At 32.8% G+C, this 26208-nt stretch overlaps 1 protein-coding gene across 1 annotated transcript in view; it reads left to right on the forward strand.

Annotated features, from left to right (window-relative positions):
* Window positions 1-26208, forward strand: part of LOC113394249 (uncharacterized) — a 305225-nt gene that overhangs the window by 223190 nt on the left and 55827 nt on the right. The window contains exon 7 of the mRNA XM_064217365.1: window positions 9263-9442. Within this exon, the coding sequence (XP_064073435.1) occupies window positions 9263-9442 (180 nt within the window). The remainder of the gene's footprint in view (window positions 1-9262; window positions 9443-26208) is intronic.

Genomic DNA, 26208 nt, shown 5'->3' on the forward strand with positions numbered 1-26208 from the left:
CCTGCGTTACTGCTTTTACTTTGCTCACCAACCCGTCGAAACGTGTATTGTTAAAATATTACATAGGACCAATATACGCACACCCGTATTCTTTCTGAAAACTACAGCTCATTAGAAATTTAGCTATAAGGTTCATTCGGAAATATAAAATCATTCGACAGATAGTGTGTTGTGGGCACTTTCGTGAAGGCTACTGGCATAATATCATTTATCAATGGTGCGCGTGGCGTTTCTATCGTATCTGACAAAAACAAGACATTGCTTCGAAAACCACGCGTTTTATAATTTCTAATTACATCATGTAGTAAATGTTTTACCATATTTATTTTGTTATTACATAAATTATGAGTGAAATTCTCCGGAGATTTTATCAGCATATTCAACATGCATTCGTAAATAGAATAAAAATATACAATGCTGGCATTCGTTACACAGGCTAGCAACACAGCCACACAACTTTGTCAATTATTGTATTCAAACAGGGTAAGGTAAAACATAGGCATATTACTCAATACGAGCTTATAAAGATTTTGAAAATGATGGAGTTAGTATTTGTTAATTTTCCGGGAGGATATTACTTGGTCATTGCACTTTGTGCTCCGTCTGGGTAGGTGCCACCCATCATCATATCTTCTACCATCAATCAGCAATACTTAGTAAATATGATGTCAAGGTCGATGGCTCATAGATGATATGAGGTATGATGAACATTTCAAATAGTTGTCTATGGGCTGTGGGTCACCTACCATCAGATGACACATTTGCCCGACTATCTATGACAAAAAAAAATTATATACGAGTATATATATAAATTTAATTTGTAGAAAAGAATAACGCTGAGGTTCTTACTGTTTCTTTTCTAAGGGAACTACATCCAAACCGATAGTAAGTTCATATTTACGTAACTATTGTTCCCCCCAATATGATATGATGATGATATAATGGTCAACATTTATTATTGTTAAAACATTGTGGAAAATTATATGGTAAATAATAATAGCTTTTTTCTAACTTCCTAAAATGTTTGTCACACTGTAGCACTTCAATATCTAGCAAATACAACAAAATAAAATCAGTTGACAAAAAGGAAACCAAGTTAACTAGATTTTTTTTTTTTGAATATTGAAGATAATTTAAAATTGAATACATTTAAAATAACGTAATGACTATTTGAAATTTGATCTTTAAATAGTCTTCTCAGCATATTATATCGTATATTTAAAAACACAGCTGGTCTTCTGTGAAAACAGAATATATACGGAACTAACGGTGCCTACTAAAAAATACAGTTGTGTGGAAGTCTACAGCCTTTATTCAAGCAAAAGTTGAAAAATTCTTTGCAAACTTCGCCCAACAATTTCAAATATTTAATTTGAATTTGAAATTATATATATTTTTTTAGACTGTTATATATTGTATACTGATAAGGCTATTAGGTAAAGCATCGTAACATCGTGATATGCCATTGTATCCAGCAACTAACAAAAGAGCTGTGTGATGGAATATCCCTTAAAATAAATGATTTTACTTCAAGTCTTTTCTGTCTATAGAAATGAGTAAAAATATATACAAAGCCGATATTTTGTCCTTGCCTTTTGCAAGTGCCATTTATCTAAAATTCATCTGAAAACGTCCACTAACCAGTCAAGCCAAACAAGTTGTTTACAACGAAGCGATTCGAATATGGGTATATTGACATTCAGGCGACACCTGATCGGCAAAACAATTTTACATAGAAGCTCTTTGTAAAATCATACTTTTGTTTGTTTTAACAATATTTTGAGAAATGACACTGTAAACAAAGGATATAGGATTATCTTTTATATATAAATAACTGAATCAAGCAGACATTTATTTTAAAGGTAAAATAACATTTTATAAACGTGCCGCTGCTGCGCCATCTCACAATCGAGCTCATTCAATTCATTGGTATATAAGGTATATCAGACAGAGTTTTACTCGGCGCATGTTTCTACATGGGTGGGTGAATGAGTCAGAAGTACACGCAGAAGGGAGATAACATCTTAGTTCCCAAGGTTGATGGCGCATTGGCGATGTAAGGAATAGTTAATATTTCTTAAAGCACTAATGTATATGACTGGTGGTGACCACTTACCATACCAGGTGGCAAATTTTGCCGTCTGAATATCGATATCATGTAAAAAAAGATTTCCTAACGATATTATCCTTGACCGCCGAACACGAAATAAATGATTCCCAGACCAGATTCATATGTTTTAACCACTGGACCTCTTGAACATATCAGGTAATTACTCAAACAATATTATGTTAATGCATGTATAATGCTTAAGATGTGTGGTCTATATAAACCGCTAGTATATCGCAAGTTCACGACATTCCAAGTGGTGGAATTCAGGGTTGTCAATTGTGTTGCAACATGATTTGCATATTGCAAATTTGATTGAAGCGTTTTTATTCTGCTCGTATAACTGTTCTTTGCGCTACTTGCCTTTAAAGCGTCATCATAGAGACTAGTTCTAAACCCATCCCTAAAATTTGAAGCATCTCCGTCTCGCGAAGTGAAGCAGTGTATAGGCATATAAGGTCTAACACGTGGTCTATGTTTCTTAAAGCGCCAATTTTATGGACGATGACGACGACTTTCTACCAAAAAGCAAATTGGTTTGTCTGGGCAATTTTATTTGGTTGTAGCGTTTTGTTCAAGCCCATCTGCGCATGAATCATCATCTATACTAATATATAAAGCGGAAGAGTTTGTTTGTTTGTTTGTTTAAACGCGCTAATCTCAGGAACTACTGGTCCGATTTGAAAAATTCTTTTTTTGTTGAATAGTCCATTTGTAGAGGAAGGCTTTAGGCTATATAACATTACGCTGCGACCAATAGGAGCGCAGCGACAGTGAGAAATGTTGCAAAAACGGGGAAAATTATTCACATTTATGGACTTTCGATGCGTGCGCAGCATAAACGTTTTAAGTTACTCAAAAAATGTGTATGAAAGATATATTCCTCTTTTAATAATAAAAAAAAAGTCCGTGACACTATATGTCTATTTGTTAAGAGTGTGCTAGCAGGCGGGGCGCGGCGGCGGCTGAGGGGGAGGCGGGTCAAACCGCCGCCGCGCTCGCCACTCTCACCCGCGGGTGTAGTTCTGCGAAGTAGCAATGCACATAACGACTTAAAAAAATTAACATTCTTAATAGTTAAATTATTTATCAAAATTAGGTTTTGTTATCAGCTTATATGCTCATTATTTTTTATCGTTTAAAATCGTTTACATTTAAATCATAATCTGCTGTAGTTTTAACTTACGATATAAGATAAAATATCAATGAACATTCCTTCGTACTTTGCAAGTAAACAATTCAAACGTTTCACGGTATAAATAAGGTATAAAAATTACATTACACACGTAAAAAAGTTCAAAATGGCGAGCGATACTTTCACCGATGCAGATTAATCATCACTGAGAAAATAAATTATGCAAATAAGCAAATAGGTGAATATCGTTTAAAATGACTACACAAATAAATTAGTAGTTCAATATTTCAAGTAATTTCTATTACGTTCAAGCATATTCAACACGGTTGTACTATAATCACCTTATGAAATAATAACACCAAAGGAGAAACAATCTAAACTTCTTATTGTTCGGTTTGTTTATCTTATTACGTTTAAGTTAATATTGTTTGTTTTCAACCAACTTCAAAAAGGAGGAGGCTATCAATTCGTCTGTATTTTTTTTTTTTATGTTTGTTACCTCATAACTTTTCACTGGATTTTGATATTTTTTTTTTGTTTGAAAGGTAGTGCTTCCCGTGGTGCCCCATTTTAATTTTATCCTGTTACGATGATGGTATCCGTATGAAAACGATATAAGTCTTAAATGTGCATTATGTATGTGCGCGATAAATAGGTGAATAACTCAAAATTGTGCCAACCAATTTTAATGATTCTTTTTTTATTATAAAGGATATACTTCAAGGGTATTATGGTGAAAGTTTGGTAAGGTTCTGAGCATATGATCCATGACAAAGTAACGGTACGCAAGGGAACGGAACAATTCTAAGGAGCACGTTAGCGATACTCGGCCGAATCTTTTAGAAACAAAAATTTTGACAAAAAAAAACCGACTTCAAAAGAGAAAAAAAATAATATGCTCTAAAAAGTAAAAAATAATTGCTTATTATTCTACAACTTAATAATCAAGTAACTTATTCTACTTACCAATATGTAGGTAGGTTCTGTGTTTCCACGCAAGGAGATAAGTATGTACCTACCCACTTTAAATCTAACTTAACACAAACCTATGAATAACAAACAATGATCACAATATTTTTTAGATTTATACTATGTAAAATGAAATTAAAAATATTTAGACTATTTAAATGTCAGCAAAGTTATTACGATAATATATTATAGTTAAAATTATTGTTATTTTTGGAGGCGGTGTCAGCCAAGGTAGGTTTGTAAATATATGATATACTCCAAATTTGTAAATCTGGTCTATCGATAAATACACTTCTTCTTGATGTTTTTTTAAACCCTATACGTACATAGTGGTCCTATTTAATGACAGAAAATTGGAATCAAAATTGAGTGTTTAAGCAAACATGTCTATCGTCAGGTATTACAATTCATGAACTTTTCTCCTAATCCAAGACAAAGAAAAGTCATTCAGATTTACTATTACATTCCCTGTTGAACGTTTTGTTTGTTTTGGCAGAGTATGAATTTTGTTTGTGATTTATTTATTTACAATTGAATTTTTCTTTTGTCTTACATCCAGATGTCCGATACACCTGCATCGAATTGTTAACAAAAAAAATATTCGCAATCGTACACTATTGTACAATATTTCTTTTATGTTTAAGAAAAAGGTTGTCATAATTGACCGTATAACAATAAGCAATAAAAACACAGATGTTGGTAATTTATTTAGACAAACTTTACCGGTAATTTTAAGAGGAACTAGAGCAGACATTGTAAGGTCTTGCCTTAAAAGTTCACCGTTATGGAAATTTGTCCATACCTTAAAACTATCTACGAATATGAGAGCAGATTTGGGGGGCGGAATTACAAATTTTCCTTCAAAGTTACTTTTAATAGGAGATGGAAAAGTACCTCATTCTGAAAATAAAATTGAAATTGATCGCGACTTAGGAGAAAAAGTGACTAGCATAGAGGATTTAATATCAAAAGTTTACCCTAATATCGTCGAAATAGAAAATAAAGATTACCAATGGATGTGTCAAAGGGCAATATTGGCGGCGAGAAATAGTAGCGTTGACGAAATTAACGACCTAATTTTAACCAAACTTCCAGGCGATATAACTACCTACACATCTATTGATAATGTAATGGATCAAGAAGATGCTGTCCATTACCCACAAGAGTTTCTCAATTCTTTAAACCCGAGCGGCCTTCCACCACATTCCCTGAAGTTAAAAATAGGTGCTGCGATAATTTTACTCAGAAATCTTAAACCACCAAATTTATGTAACGGGACCCGCCATCAAGTAAAATTCCTTCGCAATAACGTGATCGTTGCAACAGTTTTGACTGGTCCGGCAGTTGGTCAAACAGTGCTTATACCTCGCATCCCAATGATTCCAAATGATTTACCTTTTAATTTTAAAAGAATTCAATTTCCCATTAAGTTATCTTTTGCCGTAACCATTAATAAATCACAGGGCCAAACATTTAAACACGTAAGAATCAATTTACGTCAAGACTGCTTTTCACACGGCCAACTATATGTCGCGTTGTCAAGATCGGGTTGCGGGCAAAATCAGTATGTTCTTCTACCACAAGAAAATAAAACTAAAAATATAATCTACGCTGAAGTACTGTAAAACATATTATTAAATCTTATTGACGATTATAATAACAAAAATCAACGTGAGCAATCAAACGATAATCATGATAGTGTTTCCGACAACTACGCGAACGAAGTCGCGGGCACAGCTAGTGTATTTATAATATCCCAAACAGCAATACTATTATAACAATAGTATTGTTTTATTCCGGCTTGAAATGTGAGTGAGTCAGTGTAGTTACAAGCGCAAGATCGATGTAAGGGTGGTTTACGTTTCTTGCATTGACAATGTATATCCCGCCCGTGTCCACTTCGATTAAGTCGCCCAACTACCAGTCCTCATACATATTTGAAAAAAAACTTGATTAATTAATCAGATCACTTCCCCAATTCGCGTGGAAGTCGTAGGTTTTTAGAAAGGACTTTTGTACGGACCGTTTATTTTGTTGTCTAGCTTGTCTAGCTGGAGGCATAATCTATACATATATCTATACATATAATAAAATTGGAGTGTCTGTTTGTAATATTAAAATAACCGCTTTTTACTAAATGCTTTTGTATGTATACACGGTACATATACCAAAATATTTTTTTTTACAATTTTTGTGTGTCTGTCTGAAGGAGTAATGATGTAATAAGGGAGTAACTTAGGTACAACAATAACTTATTTTCTAATTTCAAACGCGTACGAAGTCGCGGGCACAGCTAGTAAATTATATAACAGTAACTTGCAAATCTTAACATACTTTCATTCGACTGTATTAAATATTTTCAATTATATATCTCTGCACAAAAATCCAATATAAACAGTAGCATAGTATAATCATATGTCACCGAAAACATTGTAAGTAGTGATAGTTTATAACATAACTTTTGAAGCAGTCCATTTAGAATGAAAAGTATATTACTTGGTGGTAGGGCGGGCAAGCCCGTGTAGGTACCACCCACTCATCAGATATTCTATCGCCAAACAGCAGTAATCAGTATCGTTGTGTTCAGGTTTGAAGGATAAGTAAGTCAGTGTAACTAAGGCCACAAGGGACATAATATCTTAGTTCCCAAGGTTGGCGGCGCTTTGGCGATGTAAGAAATTGTTAATATCTCTTACAGCGCCATTGTCTATGGACGATGGTGACCACTTACCATCATCATCAGGTGGCCTATTCGCTCGTCCGCCAACCTATAACAAAAATAAAAGAAAAAAAATATATCGATAGTTTATAACATTCAATAGTAGGTAAAATATTCATTATTCAACTCAAACTAATCCATAGCTTACAATATACGCCTTTTATATTTTTTCAAGAATATATTTTCTACAAACTCTTATAATACTAGATTTATTGCAAACTCACCATATTACTCATCAGATGATTCTTATAATTTTTCAGTTAAATATTTAAGCAAATAATGCTATTTCTATATAAAACATCTCAAAATATGAAATAAATCGTTGTTAACCCTGAACCGGTCTTTGCGGTCACGAACTTGCCAAGCTCAAACCTTCGCTAATTTCCTAACTACGCCAGCATGTCGTGCGAAGTTGACTTGCGGCTATATCCATTATTTCAGATTTCAAACACATTTTCAAAGCCATTTTCGAACTAGACTGGATTTTATTTTAAACGAGCTGACGTGACTTCAACATCGTTAACGTTTAGCGTAATTATAGTTACTAAATATCCTTTGGGAAGAAATATCCAGTCATTACATGATAAAAAATTACCCTCTTATTTAAACCAGCTAGACTACGTTAGGCGTCTATTAAAATATAACTCTCTCTTTAATTTTATGTTTAAATGCAACTATGTTAAAACATTTTATTATATGTATAAACTAGTATCAATGTTGTTTACACCTTTAAAGACGTATCACTTTGTATGTTACCCAAGTCAGATATTAATTTTAATTGCTTAGTGACAAGTTGTTGATGTAACTTTTCCAATAAATAAATAAATAAATAAATAAATAAATAAATAAATAAATAAATAAATAAATAAATAAATAAATAAATAAATAAATAAATAAATAAATAAATAAATAAATAAATAAATAAATAAATAAATAAATAAATAAATAAATAAATAAATAAATAAATAAATAAATAAATAAACTAGCGACCCGCCCCGGCTTCGCACGATTGCTGATACTAAATATACTACAGAACGTCTACATACAACGCTATGTCATTCCATTTTAAATCTGTAATATCTTCGAAAATATTCATTTAAATTACATGCTTTATTCAAGGTTCTTAATTGGATAAGGATTAATGATATATTGCTTGAAATCGTTTCGTAACTAAGCCATTCTTTCTAATAAAATGTAAAAGATAAAAAATGATTATTGTGGGTTGTCCCTAAGAGACGAAAATATACCATCCTGGATATTTTTGATGAACTTTATAAGGTGTACAATACTGTAGTACATTATTTTGTTCTATCTTGTAGCGTTCACTCAGCGTTTGCAATGTAACCGCAAAAAAGTTTTTATTTACGACATCATAATAGAAACTTCTAAAATCGTTAGTATTTCATTATTATATTATGCATATATTATACACAAAAACCTTCACTTGAATCACTCTTTCTTTTAAAAAAACCCGTATCAAAATCCGTTGCGTAGTTTTAAAGATCTAAGCATACACAGGGACAGACAGACAGCGGGAAGTGACTTTGTTTTATACTATGTAGCATAGGACAAAATGGAATTTAAGAACCTTGAACTCTTTTGCTAAATTGTCAACCAATTTATTTATTAAAAGATCTTAAGATAGCAAATGTTTCTTATACTCGTATGATACAGCTTTACTTAACTGTTTCGAGTCAGTTGACCGGTCAAACCTGTTGAGTCTTGACCTCACTGGGCTAACAAGTGCAATCTAAATATATACCTAAATTATTGTTGTCACCTAAAATAATAAATGTGTGTGATTTAAGAGTATCTCGTTGGTGTATTTGGCTTGCTTGTAAGTCCGTAGATCCCGAAGTCTTAGGTTCAATTGACTGGATAATCATGAAATTCCTATAAATGAAACATTTCCTATTATTAATAGGTATTGAAATGAAGAGCCGAGATGGCCCAGTGGTTAAAACGCGTGCATCTTAACCGGTGATTGCGGTTTCAACCCAGGCACCACTGAATTTTCATGTGCTTAATTCGTGTTTATTATTCATCTCGTGCTCGGCGGTGAAGGAAAACATCGTGAGGAAACCTGCATGTGTCTAATTTCAACGAAATTCTGCCACATGTGTATACACCAACCCACATTGGAGCAGCGTGGTGGAATATGTTCCAAAACCTTCTCCTCAAAAAGGAGAGGAGACCTTAGCCCAGCAGTGGGAAATTAACAGGCTGTTGATGTGATTGAAATAAATTATTCTAAAATTAGCAACATGTACTTAATTCATATAATTCTCACGAAATTGAATAGATGTTTATAGTAATTACCTTTGTTCAATAGACTGGTTCCCTGGTTGGCGCAAACATGCTGGTCAGCCCAACGACGATGGAACCTCAGGGCAAGACTGCGTAGAAGCTCGTAGAGAACTCCCTCCCCGACCGGCACACCCAACTTTCATGTGGAACGACAGAAGTTGCAGAGAACACAACTACTTCGTCTGCGAGAGACCTGGAATTGAAGGTATTATCAATTTTGTTTTTCACAAGATTTAAAAAGAGAACATACTTTATCTATTGCTGTAGATGTTATCTTAGGATTTAGTGATTGTTTGATTTTGATGTTTTTAATTAGGAATGGAAATCGTAATTGTGAGTTTATTTTTTATCTACTTAAATTTAATTTAATGATTGGACGTTGGCTAACATTGTCTAACCATAAGCCATAATGCATATAATATGCTAAATCTCTATTGCCTAAAATTCTTAAACTATTGTGGTGTATTATTGATGTTATGTTTAACCATTTAACCATAAAAATATCCACATAAGAGTCAATTAATTTTAGAACCTAAAAAATAGGTGCAAAGCGCAATATAAACATAGCAATAATTTAATTTTATATCACACGTGTAAAGGTGCCATTACAAATTTTTTGTTTGATGTCTCCTTAGAGATATCGTCATCCGAACTTTATTAAATTTCATGTTTTTGAACAGTCTGTAGTACATGTGAATGGGACGAATTAGATGTAAAATGATTGTGAACGAGGGCCCGTTATGCTATGTAGCGAAGCGAAAAGGAATTTCGGCCTTTCTCGCAGCCGGGCAACACTTCAAATTTTTCTCACGCCAATGCCCGGTGGCACTGAATGGTAAGAGTAGCTTGAATTCAGAAATATTCATCAAGAGAATTTTTTTTGTATTTTAAGTGCCTCAAGAATATTTTGACTAGCATTAATTTTACTGATAACGATGAAAATATCAAATTGAGATCGCGTGTTAATGGTACTTAAAGTATATTTATTTTAAAAAACGCGTATAGTTCACGTGATTTTAAGATACCCCAATTCGTCAATATTATCCAAAAATATTATTATTTCATAATTCAACAATGGAATATATACCTTCTTTAAAAGAAGACAGAGTACTTTTATGATTAAATGAATTATTAATAAATATATTATTAACTAATTTGATGCCAATTTTAGCATCCTATTCATTAATTTTGTCTTCAATAATATTATCGACTTAAGCTTCTTCATGTGACTTTTTACTGTTTAAGTTATATTCCAAAGCTGAATGCTGAAGATAATTAATAATTAATTACAGTTAAACACGTTATAAAAAAACCTAACTATTGACATTTTGGATCATTACACACACACGCACACACACATATACACACACACAGATAATAATGCTCCAAATGTTTTGTATGAGAAATTTTAATGAACGCGAAATTGTTCAAAAAATTCCGTTCAAATGAAAGGTAAATTGTCATCATTAAACATAATAGAATTTGATATAACGATAACACAATATTTTGACATTTATACAAAACCATAACCTCAATTACACAGATAAAGATAAACACATACAGTCATACATACGTCGTGTCCATGTTAATGCGAAAATAATAACAGAAACCTATCTAGCTGATCAAATAATGGATGTAATTATTCGAACGACGTTTTGTTTTTACATTCATTTGAAACCAATTTTTAGTACTGGTGCTTCGTTTGATCCACGTTCTGAAATAAATTACGTTTTATATACTTTTATGTTCACTAGAAACATATTTGAGCTCAATAAATTAATAAATATTGGACAACATCACATACATTACTCTGATCCCAATGTAAGCAGCGAAAGCACTTGTGTTATGGAAAATCAGAAGTAACGACGGTACCACATACACCCAGACCCAAGACAACATAGAAAATTAATGAATTTTTTCTACATCGACTCGGCCGGGATTCGAACCCGGGACCTCGGAGTGGCGTACCCATGAAAATCGGAGTACACACTACTCGACCACGGAGGTCGTCAATTGATTGATTGAAGCTAGTTTGAAATGAATATAGAAGATTTGCCCCGAAATTGCTGAAATAAATTGAAAAAAAAAGCTCGCTAAAAAAGTTTTGTTACTATCTATCTTATTGGGAAAGCAATTAAACTTCAATGACATCTAGAATGTGGAATGAAAAATAGCAGGCTTCGAACGGAAGTAGGCGTAAGCGGAGTTAAGTAATTTCAAGTCGGCCTTTGAAGTCATTACTGTAAATGGATCTTAATGCATGATCTCGCGAATTTTTACTAAAAATATTTACTGGGTCTAAATAACGACACGATCAGATTTTAGGATTAAAGTAAATTAGTTATCAAACCAAAAGAATAAATTGTATACCATTGAGGCCACGCCACACTAACAATATTCGATGACGAGTCAAGATTTTGAAGTGATAACTTCTTATGGTAGGGTAAACAGCTTCGTTAAATAACGCGTTACAGCGCCAGTCTGTCTGGCTTCCCTATCCGTTATATACTGTTACAATTATTGAATATGTACATTAGAAATTAGTGTATGTATATACACAAATTAATATACATAAAATTTATGTAATAACCTAAACTTATCTCAAGTAAAACAATTTCAATATTAAATTGAATAAATATAAATTAAGTTTTATTTTTAGCGTACAAGTTTTGTCGTACAGCTTCTGTAGATAAATTTAAAATAAACAGAAGAATTTATTTCTGACTGCATGCAAAATAAAACATTTTAAAAGGTCAGCATGATCCATAAATGACCCATCGCCACAGTTAAAGGCCTGACCACTTACATGGACTCCACGTACGCCCCTAGCGTCGAAATACGTGAGCTGTATACCATTCGACCGTCCAATATAATTCCCACCTTCCGTATTGGAATTAAGATTAAATTTCCTTTGTACATTCCCTTTCCGAGTAAAATGATATAAACCGTGATATTAACGCATAAGCGATTCTATTTACTTACAATAAGGTTCGAAATTGTTTTTTCATGGGACCTATTGACCCTTGGCTTCACTGAGCTGGTAGGTACTTAACATACCTTACGTCAACAAGCGACTCGTTATACAAAATCGACTTAACCAAATCGTTCTATCAATTTATTTATACTGGTGATCTCTCATTGGTCGAAATTCGACTCTCATTCATTGCTAACAAAAATTTCAGAAACACATATATTCGACAAATAGCAGAAATGAGGCTTAGCTGGACGATGTCTTGTCATTTTTGCAATAAAAAAATCCAAATTTAAAAAAACATTCATTGATTTCTATTTATTTATGTGTGTGTACGACGTGTGTTCGCAGTATGGACGTAAACAATAATGTTTCATATCAAATATGTATATATGTGTGTATCAAAAGCATGGTAGTGTGTGTAATTTTTTTATGTAAAAATTAATTTAAGGTATTTCCAAAGTATATTACTTAAAAGATATAGCTGTCCGCACTCCTCAATATAAACTGTGTCCTAAAAGAGTACCTAGTATGTTTTTGGTTCACGTTTTAATATATAGCAGTAAAGATTTTTAAATATTTGAATACTCCCTGGAAGATATAAATAACAAAAGTCCTCAACGATAGCAGTCAAAATAGAATGACTACTGTGTCACCGTCTTTAACAATACGAAGCCGACCTTGCTCTAAGATCTGCCAATTATTTCCGTGTAAATTACACACACATACCGAATAATAACCAACAAATATATTACAGTATAACGAACCTATTAATAACAGATACTACTAACATTTATTTAAAAAAAACTCTTTTATGAAAGTGACGTGTACTTGAGGTCAGATACAACTGCCACATTGAATGTGAAATTTAAAATAGTTTTTTGGGCAAAGCTCATGCAATAAAATAGCTAGGTTTTTGATAAGGATTATCGGCTTTGTCTTGTATATTAGTTTTATATCTGGTATATCTCATTTATAGGTAGCTGCTATTTTTAATTGTTGACGACTCGGATTCGCAGAGCTGACCTAGATGCCCTAAGTAAATGTAGAGATAAAACAACCACTTACCGTTACATGATATCTTACTTTACCAACACACGAACACTTACTTGACCTAAAAATTTTTTTATAGAATTTGTTATGATTATTTATAAAAGTAATATGATAAACAGTATTTAAAACGGGATATTTACCATGTTCACGAGAGTCTCGTGAACAAGACATTCGTAGATAATGTCGAAATATCGAGCTACACCAAATAAAAATAAAAAACATGGTAAATATCCCGTTTTAAATACTGTTAGTAATAAAAATAACCATGTTAATTTAAAATCTAATATGATAAAATCACAGATTATGAGTCCTGTACTATACGGCTAAGTCCCAGAAAAAAACATCATATGTGATGACACGTTAAGGTCGCAACAATACATCTTAAATTATAACGCATTTGTGGATTTTTTTTTATTTTCAAATTTAAACTAAAATTCAATTCGAAATATAATTCATTATATCGTTATTTTAATAGTCAAATTATATTCTTAAAATAATGTTTTTTTTTTTTATAATATTGGTAGGCGGACGAGCAAATGGACCACCTGATGGCAAGGGGTCGCCACCGCCCATAGACCATGGCGTTTTAAGAAATATTAAACATTTCTTACATCGTCAAAGCGCCACCAACCTTGGGCACTAAGATGCCATGTCCCGTATACCCGTAGTAACATTGGCTCACTCACCTTTCTAACGGGGACACAACAATACTGAGTACTGCTGGTTGGCGGTAGAATATCCGATGAGTTGGTGGTAACTACCCAGACGGGCTTACACAAAGCCCTACCACCAATTAGAAATGAATGATGAATGAATGAAAGGGCACTTAAAATAATATTGAATATAGACAAATAGTCGCAATAGGCCTTTAGTTTCTAATACTTCAATTGTTTTGTTCCACTAAAAATTTTACATCAGGATGTAGTACAAGTATGTTTGCCCTAAATCCGTACTCGTATTAACGCTATAAAGCTGTAGAGAGTGTATGAATAAATTCTTATTAAGGCCCGATTATTGCGGAAGCTATAGAATTGTACGCTAAAACTCTAAAAATCAATTTATTTATCATGAACCTTTACACGGGTAAAATAAATAAATAAATAAATATTGGACAACATCACATACATTACTCTGATCCCAATGTAAGTAGCTAAAACACTTGTGTTATGGAAATCAGAAGTAACGACGGTACCACAAACACCCAGACCCAAGACAACATAGAAAACTAATGAACTTTTTCTACATCGACTCGGCGGGGGACCGAACCCGGGACCTCGGAGTGACGTAGCCATGAAAACCGGTGTACACACTACTCGACCACGGAGGTCGTCGATGAGAAATGAGAGTCTATATACAACTTTCAGATCGAAAAACAAACATAAATAGAATAATTCTCGTCTTTCCAATTCTTGTCTTTCTTCGACTGTTATATCTTCAATCACTATCTATCTTGAATCGCTCTGTTAATTGATAAAAAACCGCATTAAAATTCGTTGCGCAGCTTAAAACATCGGTAATAAGTTTAGAAGATTACAAAGATCATACGTTAGGTAGCGACGTGATATCACATGCACGTAGAACTACGAAAAAGGCACGTGCCAAAAACGAACCAGATAAAACCGCAGGACAATAAAATATGTAAACATTAACTACTTAGAGGTAGCACATACGCTCTTGTTGGTTTAAAGTGTTATAATAATAAATGTCAGCGATAAAATAACTTTAAAGCTGTTCAAAAAGTACGGTCTGCATAAAAAGTCAACGGTCAAATTTGTTCATTTTACCCTTCACGTGTATTTTTCTCACGGTGAATTGAGCACTGTTTGTATTTGCTCGGGAAATGGAGATGGATAAACATACCGTTATTTGTTATTTCAATCGCAAGAGTTAGCGTTATTTGTTTAAGGAAAAAATACATTATTTTTCCTATATCAATGTGAGTTTGAAAAAACAAGTGTGACGCGATTTTAAAAGATTACAAAACATAAATAATGATAAAGAACCATTGATCTATATGATATTTTAGTATGAGTGATCTTAAATTTGCCACTCGTCCATTGTGAATTTGAAACAGTATATCGACCAGAGTTTAAAGTTAAAATATGTTATGAGGCTCTTACAATTACAAACAATTTTGAATCTTCACGTGTAACAATTTTTGACGACCTCCATGGTCGAGTAGTGTGTACACCGGTTTTCATGGGAACGCCACTCCGAGGTCCCGGGTTCGATCCCCGGCCGAGTCGATGTAGAAAAAGTTCATTAGTTTTCTATGTCGTCTTGGGTCTGGGTGTTTGTGGTACCGTCGTTACTTCTGATTTCCATAACACAAGTGCTTTAGCTACTTACATTGGGATCAGAGTAATGTATGTGATGTTGTCCAATATTTATTATTTATTTATTAACAATATTTACTAAACGTAAAGCTCCTTCCAGCTTTGTATTCGTTATCATCGGCATTTTATGTTTAGTATATATATATATATATATAACTCATTTATTATTATTTTCAAACTAAGATTTTTAATATAAATTATGATTTATAAATTGGCAATGTTATAAATATCAACGGAATCGATTACAGAAATGAATACATATCCCAGGAAGAATTTATTGACGTGATGCAATTGGAACTATGGTGCAGTAAATTTACTTTAACGTCTCGTTTGTTTATACAATTTATTTTGCTACTGGATTTAAACAGAATTATGTTTTAAATATATTGTGGTGCAACTGTGGGTAATGCTATATTGTTGCAGATGCAATAAAGGTAATCTCGACTTCCGCGATTAAAAATAGCTTGAATGTGAATAGTTGTTATAATTTTCTTACAATGAAAACAGTTTCAATATCTGTACCAATATCTGCACCAATATTTGCACCAATATTTGCACCAATATTTGCACCAATATTTGCACCAATGTCTGCACCATTATCTTATACCATAAATAGAAAACTAAAAAAATTACATTGTCTAACTCTTCTAACTACCAATATTGCAGAGATGAGTCTTCCTATTAAGGATGATATTTGAGGGTACAAAGTTTCGTTGCTAAAATGTTTCCTAAAAACAAATCAGTAACGATTACATGAATGTTAGAATATTATATTTAATATTATTATATTCGGTACACATACATATATGATACAATATTATTATACGGAAATTTCGGGCATAATAGACGTCCACGGACGGAGACTACTCAACAGTGCACTCTCTGTTTCTCCCTCTCAAAATCCAATGGGAGAATTTAAAACGCTGTGCCACTGTGATTTTAAGCACTGCTAATTTCCAAGCACCGAGATGTGACTGAGAACTTCCTGATATAAGAAACTTTTAACTTTTTAGTAAATTTGAATCTGCAGCTTTGAGCTAGTGAGGCAACCAAGGCGAATAATGTACCTCTGTTTTTTTTTCGTTTTAATTTGTCTTTAATTCACTGCTCTACTTGAATTATACTCATAAATATTTGTACATAAATAAGCCAAATCAAAACAGTTCAGTGCATTTTTATTCTCTGTTACTCAACTGATTCGCCTTTTTGTGTTTTTTTAGCTATTGCCAAGTTTTATTGACGATTTTATTTATTAAATTAGTACTGAGCTTTGAAGTAATTAATAAAAAATTGGAAATAAGATCAGAAAAGGAATGTTTGAAAAATGTAAAGTTTGTGTTTTCCCAATTTTTTATAAGAATTATTCTTCAATTTCAACCTCTGGACCAACACTAGCATATAATAAATATCCAAATATAGAGACAAATGTTGGAAATTATGCTTAAACCAACCATTATTTTGCTCAAATACCAGTAAATTTTATTTTAGTATATTTAGAATAAACAAAATTCTATCCATTCATTTAGCAAATTTCTAATTTAAAAGATAAACATTCAGTGACCAAATAACTAAACCTTTGTGGATTTTTGAAAGCCTTCTCAATACCCTACATCACTATACGCCAAGGGAAGAGGGTAGTTCAAATTATACTGGCCACCGGGGGCATTCATAGTGTAGGGTGTCCATCGACAATTCGGAATTCCCTTAATTTTTTTGTAGTTCGTTAAATTTATAATCATGTTTATTCCTGTTTTTTACTCGATATTTTGACAAAATAACACTTATAACTTTGTTTTAATTATATAATCATAGTGGTTAGAAGGAAACTTTAAAGTACAAACGACTGCGACGCTGTGATGTTACTAATTAAAAAATCTCATTTTTAAGCGAGATCACACCAATAAAATTCATTGAAACGTCACTTGAACTCGATAGCTATCAAAATGTTTTCAATGCCTAGAATAAAAAACTTGTTTTTTTTTTGCATTTCTACGAAAAATGCCTTTAAAATAACATGTAGTTTTTTTCAAATCTCGAAACACATTAAATCACAATTACAGTGCTACAATATACGAAATGTTAAGCCTAGTTTAAGCTCACATTACATTTTTAGAACAGAGCGCCCCAATATTTATGGTATAGTTTGGTAGTCTGCCAAATAATCGTTAAAAGGTAAATCGGGCAAGAAAATACAGAGATAACGGACCGCTTCTCGTTGATTGCGGCAGTATGTGGCAAAGTTTTTTGGCATCAATAGCCAATCGCATCACATGTTAAAAAACTGCACTAAATCGAATAAAATAAAATTACGTATTGCTGCGCTTAACAGATACACCCGCTTTAATGTAATTTGAATCAACGTCATAAAAAACATGTTCTTGTACACTGGTTGGTGGCACATTGGCGATGTAAGGAATGGTTAATATTTCTAACAGCGCTAATATCTATGGGCGGTGGTTACTGTCTACCATCAGGTGGGCCATTTGTCCTACTAAAAATGAAAAAGGCATGGACTACCTGATACTTATTTCGACATGGAAACTTAATTGATATAAAATAGACGTATACCCACAATCAACAAAGTTATAATATCATGTTAAGAGATTTATAAACATATATTTATATTAACTACGACCTACTGACCCTGGTCAACAATCCTTTTAAATTCTTGGACTCACCCAGATATTGATGCCAAATCTTTATACTTATCCGATTCATAAATCAATGGTAGAATTTCTAAAATATTAAAAAACGTGCCTCCATGTCGCCTTGTATCAGATTTGTAGAAAATTTTAATTGATTTTGCATTTGCCAAGATCGTTAATTACGACGATACAACTTGAACTTAATAAGTGTTTTTTCGCGAAAATAAAACGTGCTATCCGCAATTTTATCTAGAATTGTTTCTCCAGACTTGGCAACGTTTCGTTGACTCGTAAACCTATTTCCCATTATCTAGATATAATGTAGGCTTACAAACAGAACTAAACGATTTCGATACTGATCTTTAGCGCTTGTATTATTTAAAAATAATTCAACGTAAACAAAATAACATTACAGTAAAATGTAAATTTATTTCACCATTGAAATTATAATTTATATTTTTATAAAGTTGGATGTTTCGTATTTCTGTTAAAGATTAACATACTTTAACACCGTTTACTTATTACAAGGAATTTTAATGGGCTGATCCGGATTATTCTTTTAATGGCAAAGGTTTTATTCTACGTGTATTTTGAAAGAATAGTAGCAATGATCCATTTTAAGGAATAAATGATATCCCTAGTTGAAGGTGTACTTCCAATTAAGATTAAAGCTTGGGCTAGGAGTGGGAACGACAATAATCCCAGGGTCAGGACTGAACCTGCGGTGGTGACCACTTACCATCAGGTAACCCATATGCTCGTCCGCCAACCAAAGCCATAAAAAAAAGAACAAAAAATACAAATGATGCTCGAGATAAATTAACAATTATTTTACAAAAACGAAATTAAATATAAACTATTTGGAAAATTGTCTTATTAAATAAGTCTTAATAATAATATAGATTTTTGGTTAAAAACTCAGATTGTCCCGAAGTTAACATAATATCATGGTCAACAAAACTGAACGCGATATTATTGAAAGCTTTACTAATTTCAATTGTGTGGTCACCATACCTGACCTAGTTCGAGGCACAAAACGGAACGCACTTAGCACAGCACGTGTATTGTCATCCACAAAATGCTTAATGAACCTTATTCAATTGATATTAATGGTAAATATCAATCACTATACTAAAAAAATATGAGAAATTTGCTTACATTTATTATTACCTTATTGAACGGACATGGCTCAGCGGGCAGAATTCGTGTACCTTAACCTAAGATTCCAAGTTCAAATCTGAAGTAACTTTATTGGGTTTTCATGTACTCAAAGTAAAGAGGAAAGTGGGCCTTTGTCCAACTGTGAGCAGTTACTTATTAGCTTCAATTAATGTATAATTATTTTATATATAAAATCGGCTATTTTATTGAACGTTACTTCAATATTTTATAAATTAGTAAAAAGAAAAATAGTTAGACATTTACGATCATACGTATAATTTAAGAATAGTTTTATTTTACAATTTAATATCACGTATGGTCACCTGCTATATTAAAATTATGAATAAGTAAATACATTAAAAACAGCCACGATATCACCCACTTGGAAACTAGAACAAATTTTATTTTTGTGCGCACGAAGCTTGGAGACGTACGCAAGAAGAACTGCCAACCCGTGAAAGTTGATTCAACTTTTTCCGTAATAGATATAAGCAGATTGATAAGATATTTAAAACTAATCATTTATCTTTTTGTATAAAATTGTGAATTCCGATTTCGCACAAGTGCCATTTATAAATTTAAAAAAAAAATGATACAAATATAATTAAAATTTAAAAAAAAAATATTGGACAACATCACATACATTACTCTGATCCCAATGTAAGTAGCTAAAGCACTTGTGTTATGGAAAATCAGAAGTAACGACGGTACCACATACACCCAGATCCAAGTCAACATAGAAAACTAATGAACTTTTGGGACTGGTAATGGGAATCGAACCCGGGACCTTGGAGTGGCGTACCCATGAAAATCGGTGTACACACTACTCGACCACGGAGGTCGTCAAAATATTTAATTATATTAACATTTAAAAATTTAGGATTAGATCATTAGTTCTAGAGGTGAACCCCGATCTTCAAAAAAAACAAATTTTACCTTTTATATAATTAGTTCAAATTAGAGCATATCTTTATATAAAACGACGTAATTTCGATATTTTGAATAATACATCATTTAAAAAATAAAATGATATCAAAGAACCTCCGGAATTTCAAGTGAAAACAATAATAAATGTTAGAAAGCTTGTCAAATTACCGAGAAACAATAGGGTAAATTGCACCGAAAACTTAACAGATTCGAGCGCTTTCAGACGGCACTAAAACAATTCAGTACCTCAGAAATTCAACCGAAGCAAATAAAATTCCTTTTCCGCGTAATGTATTTTTGAAGTGAAATTTCTTTGAGCTTTGAGCGTATATTTGGAAGGCCGAACTATTACATTTTTATATTTAGAATTTATACGAAATATTTATATCCAAAGAGGTTTATCTTAAAAACGCAAACCGATTTATCATATCACGTATCAAATCGGGCTCGTTTATAAATCGCACCATAAATAGTGTCGTTAATGTGTTTAATAAAGAAAATAGTATCAACTATAGAAAAAAGGGCTTTGAATATTTATTTTAATTAAGGTTTTAAAACAGAGCATTATTCAAGACAGAACAAACATTTTATGAAGTAAAGTGGTCCGTAATAAACGTAACAAACTAGTTACCCTTAACACAGCTGGGATAAGGCTCCCTCATCTTGAGGAGATGGTTTGAATTATATTCAATCTCGCTGCTTCATAGATATACGTATGGCTGAATTTCATCCCATACATTCAGGTTTTATCGCTAAGGTTTCCTGTACCATTGCATACAATAAACACATATTAGGTTCGAGGCAACTCAGTAGTGCTCGCCCTGATTTGTATCCACAATCTTCAGTTTAAAGTTTTGGATTTCAATAATATAAATATAAGAATATATATTAATGCAGTGTGAACAACCTTAATACCCCTTTGTTTCGTTTCTTTACCCATCGCAATATTACTTTGAAACTTTGGTTTATAGTTTTAATTTAATATAAGTAAACTTTTTGACGTTTTGTCCAAAATGTCTGTTTGTTTTAAATAATTATAGTATATAATCCACGGATATTGAAAATAACGAAGGAATAAAAGATTATTTATAAGACCTACAGGCTCAATAATGAAGATCTTTCTTACTAATTTCGTCAAGGTCAAGGGAATGTTACGATGATGATGTTGTCCTGACCGATTTCAGTCACGTCGGCCAAACTCATGAGAAACCAGTCAATTACGCGCGCCAGACATTAATTATCGCATCGCATTGCATCGCATCGTATCGCATAGCACTCTGTTGCCTCACTCTCATCATCCAATCGGACGGCTAATCCAAATCAACCGGAAATAATTCATGTGCAGGACCAATATTACGTGCTTTCCGATTCCCGGAAGTGTACAAGTTTCCAAATTCCAGACTCTGAGGCAGTTACTGAGAATTTTTCGATATACACCCAATAAATTGTTATCGGTCTGACCTAGGGCTTGAACCCAGGACCTCAAGATCTAGGGCCATTTATCTAGCCACCAGACCGTCGATTCAGTCACAAGTTCATTTGACCTCTCCCCCAATCTCATAAACCAGTGGGACGGAAATCTGACACGACCGGAAGAGTTAAGGCGTAGGAACAACGTCTTTACTTGCTGTCAAGCGTGGCAGGGTTATCAATTTTAACTTCCAAACTTCGGACTGCTATTGAGAACTTCTCATCAGAAAAATCATCAAGCCTAATAATTAATAATTTGACATTGATCGACGTATTTACTAAAGGTTAATAATCTTTATATGGTCATAATTTTCGTCATCATAATTTAAATCTTTAATTATTTATTCGGCAAATGGTTCACCTTATGTTAAGTGGACAACACCGCCCATAGACATTGGTGCTGTTAGAAATATTAACCATCCCTTACTTCACCAACGCGCCACCAACCTTGGCAACTAAGATGTTATGTCCCCTGTGCCTATAATTACAATGGGTCACTCACCCTTAGCACCGGAATACAACAATCCCAAGTAACGCTGCTTGACGGCAGAATATACGATAAGTGGGTGGTACCTATCCAGTCTGGCTTGCACAAAGCCCTACCACCAAGTAAGCTAAACTACCAAAGCTAAAAAAAGAATATAATGGCCCACATTGGGCTCCTAAGTATGTACATGCACAAGAGTTAAGTAGTATGATTTTTTTTTTTATTTTGGCTCGTAAGTTTCACTCACACCTAGATGATAAAGTTGGCTCGTTCGATTCAGTTCTTTTGTAGTACGACACTTTATACCAAGTATATAAATAATCTAAAATTTATATTTGCAACAATTCACTTAAAAGATTAACTAAGATGAAATCTCATATTAACGACCGCTATAGAAAAGATTTACTAAACTCAATTAGTAAAGCGCTTTTTTATTTAAAACTTGTGTATGTTTATCATATATATAAATCAAGGATAAAAAACCCGCTTTAATAATTCTATTTGAGCTGGATTTTAACTTCAAAAGATTACTGTTTATGAATAACCATTATCCACACGAACAGATACGTAAACACAAACAAATCTTATATATTATAGAAAAGATTAACTCGCCTAAGACCACTTCATGATTAAAAACAAATTACATTTTAAAAATTTCCAGCGCAGGTTAAAAAAAGCGCTTAAATGGAACAAGCTGGAATGTTTCAAAGCATACTGCGCTCTTGAGAAATATATATTTTTTTCTGTATTATAACTTTCAGGCAATTGCTATCTGACCGTTGCGATCCATTAAGTACAGACTTGTTTTATGATTTGAAGATACTACATTTAAGAATAAACATATATATACTAATATTATAAAGAATATCTTTGTATGTACGAGTTAATATCCAGAACTAATGATTAAAAAAATACTGGTAGACTTTAGCAGCGTGGTGGAATATGCTCCAAACTTTCTCCTCAAAGGGAGAGGAGGCCTTAGCCCAGCAGTGGGAAATTTACAGGCTGCTAATGTAATGTTTATTCACGTACGTTTTAAATGCCTCGTTCTTCTAGTTATCTTATAAGGCAGATCACAAAGCCTCGGGTTCGTAGATGTAGTTCGGTGGACATTGTCGTGCCTCGTACTTACGCAATCAGTGTCTGAAATATTTGAAGTCTTTTTTGTATAATAGACAACATCTTCGTTATTGAACACACTCAGGGAAACCTTTTTTCATATAAACATTTCGTTTAAATGCTACATATAAAAATGTAATCGTTTGTCCTCACATATGTAAGCTCAAAGCCCAAAGGGATTTCACTTCAAAAATACATTACGCGGAAAATGAATTTTATTTGCTTCGGTTGAATTTCTGACGTACTGAATTGTTTTAGTGCCGTCTGAAAGCGCTCGAATCTGTTAAGTTTTCGGTGCAATTTACCCTATTGTTTCTTGGTAATTTGACAAGCTTTCTAACATTTATTATTGTTTTCACTTGAAATGCCGGAGGTTCTTTGATATAATTTTTAAATCATTCACTTGAAATAGCTAACGTGACATTTTATTATTTAAGATTTATCTTATCCTAAATAATCAACGCAGCTGCACCAACTTTAACGTAACTTTCGCAGGCTGGCAGTTCATCTTGCAAAGATCTATAAGATTTCAGTTATCTAAACTACGTATTATCGTAAATGTTAAAAACCACCCGCTTGTCAGGTGAGGAGGGAGGCGGTCTTTCGTAGGCTTTATTATAAAAAAGTCGGACTTTCTTTGATTTCAAGCTTACTTCATAACAAAATTTCATCACATTCAGTTCAGTGAGTTACTTTTTCATTTATAATATTAGTATAGATTCGAAAAAACTGCTCAAAATATTTGACTCAGTTGTAAACTATTTTAAAAAGATTCAAATAATAAAATAAATTATTTCTTTGATACTAAAATATACCGAATTAAATCAAAATACACTTAAATTAAGCCCTTAGCTTAATAAAAGCTAATAAAGCTTTTGATAAGATATATTTATTTTTAATTACTGAATCGAAATGTACGAATAGATTATTCTAGACTCAATAGTCACTCCTTTATAACCTCTTCACGTGAACATTGCTATATATGAAGCTATAAAATACTTTATAGAACAAAAGTTGTTACTAATATCTTCATGCAAGGCTGTTAATGTTTTATAAATAACCCTGTATATAGCTGTTGCCTCATTATGTATTATGAAACTTTATCTATTTTCATGGTATATAGAGCGTTTATTCTACACACATGAAAGGTTAAATGTCAACCGATTTTATTAGGTCATAACAAAAGACATAGCCATTAGTTAATTGTACGTGTAACTTGTATAATTATCACTATTAAGTTAATTGCCTTATTTATCTACTAATAACACTTATCAAATAAATATAATTAGTTTTAGGCATAGACAATTGTATTATTTTTTAATGATTTAATATATTCCTCACAGTAGATATTGTTGTTGGTAACCGAAAGATAAAATAGTTTAATAGCTATTTTCTATTTTAACGATAAGATGATATTAAATAAATTAATTTTAGAGACGTTTTTGTATTGTCTTAAAAATAAACAAATAAAAGATTGCTTGTATTGTCACCAATATATGACGCAAACTAATAAACACCTATGTTGAAACCTGCCGAGATGGCCCAGTGGTTAGAACGCGTGCATCTTAACCGATGATTGCAGGTTCAAACCCAGGCAAGCACCACCGAATTTTCATGTGCTTAGTTTGTGTTTATAATTTATCTCGTGCTCGGCGGCGAAGGAAAACATCGTGTGGAAACCTGCATGTGTCTAATTTCAACGAAATTCTGCCACATGTGTATTCCACCAACCTGCATTGGAGGTGGTGTGGTGGAATATACTCCAAACCTTCTCCTCAAAGGGAGAGGAGGCCTTAGAACAGCAGTGGGGAATTTACAGGCTGTTAATGTAAAAAAAAATAATATTGAAATCCAAAATTATAAAAGACTAGCTGAACCTGCGGCTTTGTCCACGCGTATAAAACTTTACACACGAACATCATCATCAACCGACAGTTTACGCCTCGATGGCTTAATTAATAAATATCTATGTCTTCCCCGGGAATCAAACTATCTCCATACAAAGTTTCATGTAAATCGGTTCGGCGATTTAAACGTGAAGAGATAACAGATAGAATTATTTTCGCATTTATAATATCAGTTTAAAATTATATATATATATATATATATATATATAACAATATATATATATATATATATATATATATATATATATGTATGTATATGCAATAATTGTAGTTTACGTACATGTGAACAATAAAAACAATGGCTCAAAATTTAAACAATATTTTCGAATATTCGAAGTAACTAAAAAAAATAGATGACGCATTGAAAAATAAAAAATTGAAACTTCAGAACGCTGGGCGCATCAAAAAACTGGTATTGTTAACCTGAAAAGTGGAGCGAGACATAGGCCGTCTGTCTACCTAGCACGTTGCGCAACGGAACGCAATGAACGATCCGTACCTATACGAATTCGTATATTACAGAAGTAGACTCGAAAACTATTATTATATAACCTAAAACTTCTTCTTACAAAAAATACGAATAAAAATAAACAGTTAATTTTTGTATCTATTTTTATGTAAGCCGTGCTGGAAAACTACATGACATTCTTTTTGCTGTCTCTTGTGTGCACGTCATGTAAATACTTCCTTTCTTCTCAAAATCTGTGTGTGTTTGTGTGTGTGTGTGTAGTCCACTCGTAGCAAAAACAGAAGGAAATATGTCACATGGTGTCCCGTAAGGAAAGGATTTTTGTTTTTTACTTTCGCTTGTAGTTTCTATCTCTTTTAAAAAACATAAGCCATTCATTGAAGCGTTAATGAGGACTGATAACGAGACATCTTCTTCTATTTCCTG

The sequence above is a fragment of the Vanessa tameamea genome, chromosome 16 (assembly GCF_037043105.1).
Source record: "Vanessa tameamea isolate UH-Manoa-2023 chromosome 16, ilVanTame1 primary haplotype, whole genome shotgun sequence".
Lineage (NCBI taxonomy): Eukaryota > Metazoa > Arthropoda > Insecta > Lepidoptera > Nymphalidae > Vanessa > Vanessa tameamea.